This window comes from Myxocyprinus asiaticus, chromosome 35 (genome assembly GCF_019703515.2).
Source record: "Myxocyprinus asiaticus isolate MX2 ecotype Aquarium Trade chromosome 35, UBuf_Myxa_2, whole genome shotgun sequence".
Lineage (NCBI taxonomy): Eukaryota > Metazoa > Chordata > Actinopteri > Cypriniformes > Catostomidae > Myxocyprinus > Myxocyprinus asiaticus.
Window position 1 is genome coordinate 20,410,011 of NC_059378.1, and position 15,520 is coordinate 20,425,530.

Consider the following 15,520-nt stretch of genomic DNA (forward strand, 5'->3'; position numbering starts at 1 on the left):
TGAACGATTTCGGACACAGCACAGCCACTCTCTTCACCATACGACTGCCTCGCGCCCACACAGCTCGCCGCGCACACGCAGAAATGCTGTCTGTACGCGCTCCAGCTGTCAATCACGTGAACGGCAGAGCAGAAGGCATTTATTTACTCTTAACTTGGATGTTTACATGGATTTATACAGTTAATCAGCCTGAAGTAGCTGCAATAGTTTCCAGTATCCACGCAAGGGCGTGAGGTAAATGCGTAAATACTGCTCATGACATGCGGGATGCGGGACAAAGCGCACTGATATATTGCTGCACTGATTTAAAAATGTACACTTAAAAACTGATGTCATAAGAGCCCAGTTACAGAATCTCCATGAAAATGACCATCACATTACCCAGAAAAGCCCACATTAGGATTAGAGCCACCATTTACCTCGGCGTGCTGCCTTAAATTGAAGCTGAGATTTTAATCTTGAAATATCAGCTTGTCTTGGTGTTAAATGAAGGCACTGCATGACGAAACTATTCTTTTTCACTGTGCGGAGTGAAGAAAGTGTTTCACTTTGTAGAGCTTGATGCTGCAGCAGTGATGGACTCGGCTTGAGTGACAGCGCACGCAGATGTGTGAACTTCCACTGTTGTAAATGTCCCATTTAATGATCTATCAATAAATTACACATTAACTAAAATTAAACCAAGTAATGTAATGACAGGAACTCCGCCCATTGTAACAAAGTAAAAGTAAAATTTTTTCATTAGAAATTTACTTGAGTGAGAGTAAAAAGTACCCACTTTTAAACCTACTCTAAATGTAAATTTATTTTCCAAAAAGTTACTCAAGTAAATGTAATGGAGTAAATGTAGCACATTACTACCCACCTCTGGTGGAGAGACCAGGCCTTTATGACTTTGCAAATGGTTTTTGGGTGGCATGTGGAAAAAATCTGCCACATGTAATGTGAAACACCCCGTGTAAAAGATTCACGTTCTCAGGGTAGATTTACGCCCCACAGCACACGTTATATGGTCTCGTAATAAAAACACCCATGAGAGACTAACAGGCCCAGCCAGGTTACAGTAACATATGATGAATCATTTTGGCCTTTGACTGGAGAACATGTGTCTGTTTTATTATTGGACATACAGTATGTGGGCATGCAGTGGCAGCCAGGGAAGATCTGTCTTACCATGTGGTAGTTGACAATTTCCTGAAGGCTCTCTCCACACTTTTCAAGACATTCCTGAAATAAAGCAAATACCCAGAGAAATAAAGTAATTTACAAATAACTTAAAGGTATAGTTCACCCAAAAAATGAAAAATAATTTACTCAAAACCCATATAGATTTCTTTCTTCAGTCGAACACAAAAGGAGATGTTAGGCAGTATGTCACAGCAGTCTCAGTCACCATTAGGGCTGGATAAAAATATTGATTTTCCGATGCATCGCGATCTTCGTTTGAATGATCTCAATATCGATTCTTAAATCCCAAGATCAATCTTTCACTCAATGTGGTAACCCTCTATAATGCAAGTAAATCAATCGCATGTGCAATTAAATCTCACAATATGCCACTAAAAATGTCTATGATTAGCCACTGGCTAGTAAATGTTCAGATTTCACTCACCAGTATTGAGTAGTATAGTGGAGAAGTGATTAGCACAGAGGTCCTTTTACTGCGAGTTGAGAGTAAAAGTTTGGTTTGACTCGATCTGTGTGTCCAAAGATGAGATCCAAAGATCTATATGTCATTGAATAATGTCTCTTTTAATACCCCTTTCTGATTTTTTACAGTCAGTTGTGAAAAAAAAAAGAAACATTTAATTCTAAACACACATGGATGCGCTAAAGAAATTATGCACGTTTTCTCTCGGTATATGCGCTCACTGGCTGATGCCAGTAGTCTTAAAGAGACAGTACTGATTAAGCACGTGTAATACATACCAATGTAAATATTTGTAAATAGTAAAAATTATGCAAGTAAACAATTAAAATGTAACACAAATATATATACAACATAATATATGCAATTTCAAGACATTACTTGATGGAATAGACTGAATTTGAACATTTTTCAAAAGCTAAATGTGAACAATTTGATGAAAAACTAATGATAATATATCATTTGTAAAATGTATATTTTCTAATTGTACCTAAAAGGGTTACCTAGAAGGTTCCTTTATAATTCAGAGCATTAGCTGAGAGACATTGCAACAGAAATGTACCCATATGAATTGATGTCGAATCGAATCGAGAGCTTGTGAATCGGAATCGAATCGGGAAATCTGTATCAATACTCAGCCCTAGTCACCATTCACTTTCGTTGCATCTTTTTCCCATACAATTAAAGTGAATGGTGACTGAGGCTGTCATTCTGTCTAACATCTCCTTTTGGGATCCAAGAAAGCAAGTCATACAAGTTTGGAACAACATGTGAGTGAGTAAATGATGACAGAATTTTAATTTTGTAGTGAACAATCCAGTGCATTGCTCAGACAGCCAGCCAGCAAAAAACTAATTATTTGGAGTATCTGACTCAAATCCGTTAATTTCTTTAAAGTCTGAACAGCAAAAAACACATGAAATACAATTTGTACAAACCTGATCCAAACCATATTTGCATGTGGTTTGAAATTCGATTAAAATCAGATTTCTAGAAAAATGTGTTTTAGTTTATCAGATTTGAGGACTGTTGATTTTGAATCATAAAGATCTGATTTGAAAACCAGATTTGTGTGCGGTGTGAACAAAGCATTTAGCATACTTACGTTTTTGCTAAAAGAACATTTTAAGGAACATGAAATCAGGTGTACAGAAGGCCACCGTAGGCACAGTATATCAGACATTTACGCTGTGTTGTAAGGTGTATAAACATGAAAGACTGGAAATTATGCATCATTCTGGGAAACCTACTGAGATAATTTCCTCCTTCTTGCAGTGGTGAGACAAGTCTCGAATGCCGTTGACGAACAGTTTGTTGGCACTGACATATGCACGGCCTGCTTCAATCATACCACTGCATAGCTTCACCAACTAATGGACAGAGAAAGATGGAAAACATGTCACAAAGGTTTATGACAAAGGTTTACCCAAAACCATAAACAAGAGACAATTAGTGCTTATGTCGACAGAAGAAAACGTGTCTACTTAAACTAGATTTTTACATTTCCTGAAGAAAATGTGAGTGGTGCTGGTCCATGTAAAACTCACTGCCAGGATGCTAATATGTTATGGATGGTTGCCAGAGCATCGCTATGCAATTGCTAATGTGGTTGCTAGGGTGTTTTGGGTGGTCAAAAGATCAGTTTAACATTCGCAAGGCAGACCTGAACACTTCTCCTCAACAAGCCACATGATTTGAAGTACCATTAATGTCTGTAGCACATGTGGTGTGGGACAAGTTATGCACCAAAATGTAATACACAGGGTTAGGGTTGTATTCAAATGAGCAATACTAATAGTGATGCTTGGCTCAGTAAAGATTACTAATTATACTTTAATGCTGAGTTACGCCTGTGGTGATGCTAGGAGTGGATTTCTTTAAAGCTCAAGACACCAAAAAGCAATTGCACATTTTACATTTAGTAACAAAGTAGGAACAATAAAAAAACAAAAACAAAATACAAGGCTAAAATTAAGTTAATAGTATCAGCCACTGATCAAACATAACAATCTGTTACCACAAAGCACTGAATAATTTATAGACACATGTACTCACAGTCTGTCAGGCTGTTACATATTTAATTCATGCATGTCCTCTAACATGCTCTATTCATAATCTATTAGAGTTCAGAACAGACTGAACATAGTCACACAAGAGCATGCATACACATTTAACAAGGCTTTATATGACTTGTAAGTCCATCACAGATGCGAAGGAGCTAGCACACCATCAGTAACTAGTCACTAGGGCTGTAAAATGTGCTCTGACAATGATTCGATTTGATTATGGTTCTTAATGCAACATGAAATATGGTTACTATTTGATTCAATTTTATTATTTTGTTATGATTATAATAATTTTAAAAAATATGCTGAAGTAACTGGAAAGACAATTTACACTATAGTGGAATACAAAAAAAAAAAAAAAAAAACAGACTTAAAAAATTGCATGTTGGATAATAAATGTGTAATATATTCTATATTATTACTACGCTAATTATAACATATTTGTACATTTCGTAATCGATTCATTGGATTTTCATTGTCAGACTGATGCATTGATATATTTTTACACCCCTATCAGTAACTTGTTTATCATATAATGGTCTAAATTCTACTACTTCTTAATCAGAATGGCTGGGAGGCAAATCAATGTACTCCTCTGTGTCACTTTTATAAAAGTGTACATCAAGCTGAATTTCATTGTGTTAGTCTATTTTTGGGATGATGTTATTAGGTACAACCAATCATTGAAGTCATTAAAATTCAAGGAATGCCAGGCTAAATTGTCCCTCTTTCTAATTATATTGGTGAAAAATTACAAAGTGCACGATAAGCTAACGCAAAGACAGACGCATGTAGCACGTGTGTTGGTGCACACATACGGGTAAGTTTGCTCTGTATCAGCATGATTGAGGATAAAGTTAATAGAGAAGCAGAAAATGAGATATGGCAAGAGAGAGAGAGAGAGAGAGAGAGAGAGATGAAGAGAAAGAGAGAGATAAATGGAGGGAATCTTCTCTGGAATGGTAGTGATTACTTACTACCTGAAAGGCAGCTGTGTTTCTAAATCAAAATTAATCATCACTTAACCGTTATGTTGTATTGCAGTCATTTTGACCCAGACAACCTTTTTTTGAATACAATTTTTTTACAAACACTTTCTTCACTTATGGTATCTTAAAACACACACACAAAAAAAATGTGTCCATTTTCTTTACATTTTATTGGTTTTTTGTCACTTTGTTACATCTGTTGTGTTCCTGGTCAAAAATGACTGGCCATTGGAAATTAATGGGTGGGGATTAAAAAAAAACAGGAAAAAGTTAGTGTTCAGTAGCCTGCCCAACCATTAGATGAGCACATATGTGCATTGAGTGATAAATAGCACAGAACAATTTGTGAATGTTTTTTTTCTCATATATATATATACAGTGCATCTGGAAAGTATTCACAGCGCTTCACTTTTTCCACATTTTGTTATGTTACAGCCTTATTCCAAAATGAATTAAATTCATTATTTTCCTCAAAATTCTACAAACAATACCCCATAATGACAACGTGAAAGAAGTTTGTTTGAAATCTTTGCAAATTTATTAAAAATAAAAAATGAAAAAAATCACATGTACATAAGTATTCACAGCCTTTGCCATGACACTAAAAATTGAGCTCAGGTGCATCCTGTTTCCACTGATCATCCTTGAGATGTTTCTACAACTTGATTGGAGTCCACCTGTGGTAAATTCAGTTGACTGGACATGATTTGGAAAGGCACACACCTGTCTATATAAGGTCCCACAGTTAACAGTGAATGTCAGAGCACAAACCAAGCCATGAAGTCCAAGGAATTGTCTGTAGACCTCTGAGACAGGATTGTATCAAGGCACAGATCTGGGGAAGGGTACAGAAAAATTTCTGCAGCATTGAAGGTCCCAATGAGCACAGTGGCCTCCATCATCCGTAAATGGAAGAAGTCTGGAACCACCAGCACTCTTCCTAGAGCTGGCCGCCCGGCCAAATTGAGCAATCGGGGGAGAAGGGCCTTAGTCAGGGAGGTGACCAAGAACCCGATGGTCACTCTGACAGAGCTCCAGCATTTCTCTGTGGAGAGAGGAGAAACTTCCAGAAGAACAACCATCTCTGCAGCACTCCACCAATCAGGCCTGTATGGTAGAGTGGCCAGACGGAAGCCCCTCCTCAGTAAAAGGCACATGACAGCCCGCCTGGAGTTTGCCAAAAGGCACCTGAAGGACTCTCAGACCATGAGAAACAAAGATTGAACTCTTTGGCCTGAATGGCAAGTGTCATGCCTGGAGGAAACTAGGCACCGCTCATCACCTGGCCAATACCATCCCTACAGTGAAGCATGGTGGTGGCAGCATTATGCTGTGGGGATGTTTTTCAGCAGCAGGAACTGAGAGACTAGTCAGGATCGAGGGAAAGATGAATGCAGCAATGTACAGAAACATCCTTGATGAAAACCTGCTCCAGAGCACTCTGGACCTCAGACTGGGGCGAAGGTTTATCTTCCAACAGGACAACGACCCTAAGCACACAGCCAAGATAACAAAGGAGTGGCTCCGGGACAACTCTGTGAATGTCCTTGAGTGGCCCAGCCAGAGCCCAGACTTGAACCCGATTGAACATCTCTGGAGAGATCTGAAAATGGCTGTGCACTGACGCTCCCCATCCAACCTGATGGAGCTTGAGAGGTTCTGCAAAGAAGAATGGGAGAAACTGCCCAAAAATAGGTGTGCCAAGCTTGTAGCATCATACTCAAAAAGACTTGAGGCTGTAACTGGTGCCAAAGGTGCTTCAACAAAGTATTGAGCAAAGGCTGTGAATACTTACGTACATGTGATTTTTTTCGTTTTTTATTTTTAATAAATTTGCAAAGATTTCAAACTTCTTTCACGTTGTCATTATGGGGTATTATTTGTAGAATTTTGAGGAAAATAATGAATTTAATCCATTTTGGAATAAGGCTGTAACATAACAAAATGTGGAAAAAGTGAAGCGCTGTGAATACTTTCCGGATGCACTGTATACTCAAAGTTTAAGGTCAGGTCAATAAAGCCTACTAACAATAAGTTCCAAAAAGAAGTGCAAAATCTGTTCTAATTACTAGAAATCAAGTGAAACTCACATTTAGTGAAAATATATTCATAATGAGAGATTTATATACTTTTTATTGGGTAGGTCATTTTTGACAGGGAACACCATAAGTGTGACTTTGTGCCATTTTTTACTAAATAAAAGAGTAAAAAAAAATAATTTCTAGTAGTGTGATTGTTGAAAAATGTTTATAAGGTATTTAATATAGTAAAAATATACATAAATGCTTTAACACAAAAATGTATTTGCATTAGCTCAGGTAATTTAAGCCTATTGTCAATAAATTCCAAAAAGAGGTACAAAACCTGTTCTTGTTACTAGCAACACAGCACAAGGGTCAACTCAAATTAAAATGTTGCTTTTTTCCAAACAACGAAAGTATTATGGACCAGGTGCTGCTGAGTTCTAACAATGACAACAAAGCACCATTAAAGTACCACAAAAATAGTCCATATTTCTCATTTGCTATATTTCAAGTCTTCTGAAGACATACAATACAACAGCTTAAAACAGACTGAAATTTAAGTTGTTGACCATCTTTCCCTCTGCCGTAGCTCTGAAATCTCATTAGTTCTTCCATACAGTCAAACTTTGTGCATTGTGATCGGTCACTTGTCAAGTTAGAACAAGTAGCGTTTGGATTCATTAATGTCAAACCTGCCGCTTTTGGTGGCAGATTTCAATATGCACATTGCACAAACAAAAAATTCGATTTGAGAGTTGCGGCAGAAGGCAAGGATTTATTTTTTGTGAAAAACAAGTTATATTCTCTTTGTCTCACACAAAGCTGTAGTAGGCTTCAGAACACTTGGAATATATTTTTCATGGTGCTTTTATGGAGTTTTTTTATTATATTTGGAGCTTGACAGCCCCTAGTCACAATCTTCTTTCGTTGTATGAAAACGAGCAGTCTGGAAATTCTGTAAAACATCTCATTTTATGTCCCATGGAAGAAAGAAAGCCTTACAGGTTTGTGATAACATTAAGGTGAATAGATAATGAAAGAATTGTAATTTTTGTGTGAACTATTCCTTTTAAGGCTACGGGACCCTAAGCCATAGTTTCCTCTTGTGTTAATTAAAAGTCTGGGACTTTTTATATTGTAATGAAATTGCAATAATAAGCAGAAGTATGTGGATTTGGAAGTTTTGAAATCTACCCTGAAGCAGCAAAGAGCTGCTAGACTGCAACTGCAGTTCTCTGATGCAAATATTCTCAACATACTAATGCTAAATAGGGTTCTCCCTTAACCCTGTATGGCGTACAAGCTGGGATTTAGCTTGGTGCACATTTATAATGCTGTTTTATCCATCCGATGATGTGCTAGACCTTAGTTAGTTCAGCATTTATGAGGCTTCAAACCTATGACTCAATTACTTGAGGTAGAGAAGAAACTAATTAAACAAAATAGAGTTCTAGAGTTTATTCACACACATTATCTGGTTTCCTGATAACACAGAACGTACCTTATCTAGCTTTGCTTCTATTTCCACAACATCAGTCTCGACTTCATCTATGTTTGCCCTGAAAAGACAAAAACACAATATTCATTAGATAAAAGATATTTCACTGTAATTTCTGATTGGTTATATATAGACACATCAATCGGTTGAGATTCTACAATAGCATTTTACCACAGTATATTCATGGTGCAAATTTAAGAAATCAAAGATGCAGAAAACAGTAAAGCAGACAGGCGCTTCAAGTGTATATTGCTTCACTGATTAAAATGTTGTCAAATATATAAATCATTATGGTTTAAAAAGAAAGTATTTTTTCAAACAACCTTTTCCAACACCCCGTAGACTCATCATACCCTTTCACACTCTCTGATTCCCTTTGAACAAACAGGCCATACTAAATAAAAGGTGATAAACGTTTAATGTCGTAAAAAACAAGACCACTATAACACATACACCTGTCCAGGGTGTTTCCCTGCCTTCAGCCCGAGACAGCTGGGATAGGCTCCAGCACTACCCGCAACCCTACATAGGACAAGCGGCTTTAGAAGATGGACTATAACATATACACACCAGACAAAAAGCGTGGCAGAGGAGTTGGGTCGCCCGATAAGATCGCCGAATTGAACAACAACTGGGTGTGTGGGAGATCCAGCGCATGAGGTAGGATGGTTCTTCTGGTAACTAGTAAGTGTAACAATACAAATTCAGAGTATCTTATGAATTTATCTGGAGCTCGACAGTAATGAGCTAACTTGTGTGGCAATACCTTGAGTGTAGATTACCTGTCGAGAAGCAACTTGGTAAGTTTGTCATATCCATCGAGCCCCAAAAATTCCATCAAAGTCCTCCACCTTGTAAATGCAACGCTAATGTTCACTCTGGATTTACTCTGTTCTCTGTCTCTGTGTCTTTTAGCAAGTGTTTGAATTTTGGCTTTAACATTGGTAGGCAAAACTAAATTTCTTTTTCTCTGTACACATCTGCCATGGATGTTCATATTCCCCCGGCTGCTGTTACTACAAGCAGCCACAGCCCAAACTCACGCTATAGGTTGAGCTAGAAAGAGATGGGTGGGTTTGATAGGGCCGTTCAAAATATAAACATCACTGTTTTGATAGTGCCTGGGAGGCTCAGTGTTAATACTTTTGGGGGAGTTAAACCCATGAATGGCTTACTTACAGTTGTCAATGAACAATAACCTGGGATAATAGAATGTGTTTTGACATCAAAAAAAGTTTCATACTTCACCTTTTACTATGATACATGACTATTCATACCATTATACAAGACTTTGGACATACCACTTACCTATAATAAAGTTCTTGGGTTTGAATTGCATTTAAGAGGAAAAAAAGAGATTAATGTAAACTGACTTAAGCCTAATACTATGGAAGAAACCAAACTTTGTCTCCTGGACGAACAAAAGCACCCTAGATGAACAAAGTCAGCGTTTATTCTATGCGCAGCGTCATTTTAACATTAGTATGTTGAAGGTAAAGTCACAGTGACAAACCAAACCCACAATTAATTTTAACCAATCATCAATGCTCTGCAACTAGCCAATTTGTCCTAGCTCAAAAATTTCAGAGATGTGCAGGAACAGGAGAATATCACCAAACGAACACCTTGGCAGAACAAAAACGTCACTGCATTTTGTCACCATTGTTATGCGAACTAAAAGAAGCCTGACTGCCCAGTAAGCATAAATGAGCCTTTATCCTCTATAGTGAGGATGTACACTCAAGTTTAAAGTACATTCAAAGGCTTTTATGCTGTGTTCAAAGGATGTGGCTGGCAGCTCAGGGACATCTCTTACTATGATGATGTCCCTTTGAACTCAGTGACCTATAGTTGATCCCAATAAGCCTGTACAAATGTATCAAGTCACCAAGTAGTATGACGAGAAGTCTGAGCATCAAATCACACCATCATTACACCATCTCTCTGTAATGCGAGCATGTTCTGTGATTAAGTTAGGCCTATAAGAACTAATGTACACCAATACTGCATTATGGTATAAATACATAATGACATATATCTAATCTTACACCATCTCAAAGCCTTCTTAATTCAGTTTAGATTCCAAGCTAAAAGCTATTGCCATCAGTCATCTCACCACAGTTGGTGCATATTTGAAAAAACATTGTTTGAGACGTCTGAGATTTTTATGTGAGTCCCTCACCAGCCCTACACCCCACAGTGAGACATGCTCTCACATCCTCCCACACAACATGCTCTGCTACTTACATTTATCACATTAGCTAACTCAAGCAGGACTAAGAGGAGCCCGGGCAAAAACATATGTGCGGCTCTGCATGCACGTATATCTGTTATATTCCCACGTACATGGCTTGTTTTATTGTTTTGCTAACACATACAGTCCTATAATTTGCTAGTATCCTAACAGCATGCCTAAAGCAACAATGCTTTTAATGTAACAGTGATGATAGAATAAAAATGTTACAGCATTGCTGCCATGTGGCAAATACTGCTTTATTACTTCGGTGTCCAGTCTGTATCTCGTCACTGAAAAAAAAAAGTAATATTGGTAATACAATGTGTTTTTGGCCATATACCATGGTAGTAACATTGTTTGAAGTCTCTTGGATATGTAACTTTATTCTCTACAGTATATATATATATATATACACACATGTTTTCCATGTTTCAAAGTAACTGGTCTCAGTTACTTACAAAACACTGGAACAAAAAAGCACATTATTAACTCACATTAACACTCCACTTTAAATAGCTTCTAAATAGTCACCTGTTAGGCTCACATTAAATTTGTTAGATTTCTTACATTTTTTAATGTTCTTAACTCACATTAACTGAATTCTGAATGAGGAAGTTTGTCCCATTTTAGCTGTAGCAGCCTCTGATTTAGCATTAACAAACTTACCGTCACATTCCTTGCTGTTTTAAGCTTTAAGGTGAGTAATTATATTATTTGTGTCAAAAGTTTTAACGGTAGTTCCACCTCGTGAAATTCCAGCAGTGCAAATCTTTCAAATTCAAAGTAATTCCACACAAGAGACATTTTCTTTCACATACAGCACAAGTTGTAAGCTAATTGTCCGATGTGTTTTCTTTTGATTGACAGGAATTGATTGTTTGTAAACAAACGGCTAATGTCAGATAGTGCAGATAATTGCTTTTATCATTTCATATCGATGACTGGCCAATACATTGGTGCATCCCCTTACCGTGGTCATTTTATTTAGATGCACAGCCTCTTGTGGCGTATTGCTTTATTCTATGTACGACAGCCTGAGACCATAGTCAGTACAACCACCCATAAGTCTGGATATAATCAGTAACACCTGTTTTTCAGACCAGAACTTTATTCTGCACTCTGTCCCTGGTAATATGAAAAGTTATTACGTAGAAACACAAGATAAAAAGTTATTAAAAGTCTTCTGCTTAGGAACAGATTGTTGGATTGTCTCTCTAAAGAAAAATTTGATTGGAGGTGACGTCAGTCTACAATTCTTTATGCCATCTCTTGCCATGACTCAACACAGTCTCTAACATTAATGCACCCCTGGCCTCCTTAGGGCACTCAACCATTAGCCCAAAATGCACACAAACAAACGCTCCAAAAAATATATAAAGGTCAGTTGTTATAGCAACCCCAAAGTGGGGCACAGAGGTCGCAGTGGGGGTCTTTCGCTCTGCTTGTGTGGGGATGCTAACAAGACATATTGTTATGGAGTCATAAGCAATCAATTGTCACACACACACACACACACACACACACACACACACACACACACACACATCAATACAAACCCATTTAACTCGTCTTTACTGCAGCCAATGTCCTCTGGGACAGGCTGTCAAGCAGTTTTAAAGGTGATATGTGTTTTTCTATGTTAAAATACTTTGTCGCAGTTTAATGTGAAAGATAAAGTAATTCTTAGGCTGATTTCCCTGAAAAGTGTAAACACTGTGACTGTGTGGCATATCAAAATGTAACTCTGTTTGTTTAAGAGTCTTAACCAGCACGACATATCAACATTAACCAATGGTTTGCGTTTCGGGTGGGTGTATCAGTTTTTTCGACCAATAGCAGACGGGGGAGTGTTCAGGAAACCTGTTTAAAAACAGTCATTATTTTGCAATTCTGATATGTGACGATAGTGCCGCTGAAACACCTCAGCTTCAAGTCATTTTAAAGAGCCCATGAAATTGCTTGACAAGCAATGTTTTCTTTCCTGTGTTGACATGTTTTTCAAACTGAAACAGTAAGTTTGGATTGAACATAGCAAAGGGGTTGTCTCATTTTTGTTAAAAAGCCAAAAGGATTCAGTTCCTTCACAATCATGATTTGCTACTTGCTAGTCAGTTGCAGATGGACATTGTCATTCTAGAAATTGGACTCTTGTAACCTCTGTGTCTGAGCCGCCCCGTTACAGTAAGGAAAGAAAAAGAACAATTTAACAAATTTTATATAATAATAATAATAATATGTGTGTATATGTATATTTTTTTAAACTACCGACCAAAAATGTATTCGGTTATCAGCTGTCTTTCTTTTCCTTTCAATGATCTAACAACCCTCTAAATCAAACAATTCTGTAATTTGGCATCCAAAAACAGCCATTTGGATCCTAAATGTTTAAAAGCCAATGGCTCCATAGTCATGTTTTTAGTCTGGAGCCCTTTTATAAGAGCCAAGATGCAGAGATCAAACTGTGTCTTGGCTTTGGTCTTAGCACTGATGGTTTCTCTCAAGGGAGAGGGAAAGATCAGGGCTACAGTGCCAAACTCCAGTCCTGTTGTCCAAAACATCACTTACAGAAGGTGTGGACCAAGAGATCATCTCTTTGGCTAAGCCTAGAGATTTATGATACAGGATTGAGCAATACCCTGTAAAAACAATCACAGTGTGCTGTTGTAATGCAAGAACATTTCTATTTTCTTCCAAAGGGTAAAAGGTCAAAACAGGCTTTCTTGTATAGCCTTGACTTGTTACCAGACTCCTGTCAAAGAGCAGTTCATAATCCACTCAGTCTCTGGACTGCATGTCAACAGTGATGAGCTGCAAGGATGTCACATTCCCCTGATCTATTGTTAGGAGAACCCTGAGCATCTACAAAACAGCTGAGGACAAACTATCCTTGTGAGATGAGCGATAATTAGCCTTTGAATTTGCTGAAAATCCGGTGGTCTTTCAAGTTGCTCAATAGGTGGGCTTCAACACTAAGTCCAGGTTGTGATTCCTAAAATACTCCTTCCAGCTGAGACAAGCATTAACCATTTGGATGGGCATTACAGGAATAGTTAATCAAAATTTTTTAATTCTGTCATTATGCAGGACACAAAAGGATTTTTAATGAATGTTCTGGTCCATCTGTTCAAAACTATGGCAGTTGATAGGGACTAATTTAAATGCAAGTCATTTTCCAAATGAGTTGGGGGGGGTGGGCACTGATGTAATATTATGTTTTGGGGGAGGGTTTCTCACATGTATGTCATCTTAAGCGCCGCTGCGCAGCCTCCCAGCCATCCATAATCTATACTTAGTCCCATGCGAGGATGTGTATGAGCGTGAATGTGTGCCTGCATCACAACGCATGTGTGCCAGCATCACATGAATTTCTGCTTCTATCTCTTAGGCTGACATTTCCGATCAACCCTGAGGTGAAACACAGAGGCTTGGAGACTTTCTTTTTAAAAGTGCACTGTGGCCATTCCTAGAACACCAGATATTTCTTTCCTCTTACAGCTCAGGCTTTCCACTATACTGTATATAGTAAAATGGCTGCAGGGATTTGCTCTCATTCAGACACAAGGCTATCAGTGAGGTCAGGAACTGATGTTGGTCGATGGGGCCTGACTTACAGTTGCTGTTCCAGTTCACCCCAAAAGTGATCAGTGGGGTTTTGTGGGCTTTGTGCAGGCCAGTCAAATTCTTCCATGCCAGACACAGTAAACCATTTCTTTATGGACCTCACTTTGTTCAAAGGGGCATTGTCATGCTGGAACAGAAAAGGGCTATCCCCAAACAGTTGCCACAAATTTGGAAGCACACAAAGCCTAAGCCATTACATAAAGAAACATTAATATTTTTCTTTACTGGATTTAATGGAGTAACCAAATTCGTTAATTAGAAGGGGGTGTCCACAAACTTTTGGCTTTATAGTGTATATGAAAATTTGTATTTTACCATTGACTTGATGTCCTGACAGTGTTGACAACTGGCTAACATTTGGGAATGCATTTGAAAATAAAAGAATCTATATGAAAGAGGAAGAATAGTTAAAGACTTTCCCAAAGAAATTACAAAGAAATCAAAAGCCTGCATCACAACGCATGTGTGCCAGCATCACATGAATCTCTGCTTCTATCTCTTAGGCTGACATTTCCAATCAACCCTCAGGTGAAACACAGAGGCTTGGAGACTTTCTTTTTAAAAGTGCACTGTGGCCATTCCTAGAACACCAGATATTTCTTTCCTCTTACAGCTCAGGACAAAAAGATCTAAAGGCAAATATTTAAACAGGGTTTAAAGGCAGAAATGTGAAGCATTAATTTTATAAAAGCACTTACATTAATTCTTTGGTTAGAACTCATGTGTTATTTGAGTGTAAAGTTGTTTAAATTCGTTATTTTTACAGTCATTTTAGGGTTTTAGGGTTTGTTGACATTACATCTTCATGGCAACGAAGTTGTAAAATTGGCAATAACTTTACACAGAAAAGGTTAGTAAGTGATTTTATCACACTAAAATCATGTTAACATGCATATTGTTTATGTCTTGTGGTTGTATTTTTGAAACAGTGAGTATTTTGACGTTTATGGATTGGCCCCATTCACTTCAATTGTAAGTGCCTCACTGGAACCCAGATTTGTGCTTTTTTTAAAGTCAAAATAATTGTTTGTGGTAATCAATATTATGCCACAAATGCTGTTAATTGAGCTTCATTTGTACTGAACCCGGAATATTCCTTTAACTGCCGATTCTCTTTACTTTCTTAATAATGTCCCTAGTCTTACTGGGCATGATTCATGATATTCTAAAGAAAACGTTTTTTTTTTTTTTCATAACCTGTCATCAAAATGTACTTTATCTCTGAAACAATCATTCTTAACTGCTGACCTAACCAATGTGATGTGGGCGGGGAAATAATTCCCAACAAGCTGCACGATTTATGGGTTTTATTAATTTACAGGGATCTCAGTCTATAAATGGCTTACAGTCGTCTGTGCGTATTTAGCTGGGACAAAAGAAAGTATTTTAACACTGAAAAAATTACACACTTTAACTTTATAAAGCAAAATGTATGAGA

At 37.7% G+C, this 15,520-nt stretch overlaps 1 protein-coding gene across 1 annotated transcript in view; it reads right to left on the reverse strand.

Moving 5' to 3' along the window:
- The window catches only part of LOC127426313 (arf-GAP with coiled-coil, ANK repeat and PH domain-containing protein 3-like), a 121,315-nt gene that overhangs the window by 49,143 nt on the left and 56,652 nt on the right, over positions 1-15,520 (reverse strand). Inside the window, exons 2-4 of the mRNA XM_051673052.1 lie at positions 8,229-8,286; positions 2,899-3,018; positions 1,174-1,227 (exon numbers count right to left, since the gene is read on the reverse strand). Coding sequence (XP_051529012.1) covers positions 1,174-1,227; positions 2,899-3,018; positions 8,229-8,286 — 232 coding nt within the window. The remainder of the gene's footprint in view (positions 1-1,173; positions 1,228-2,898; positions 3,019-8,228; positions 8,287-15,520) is intronic.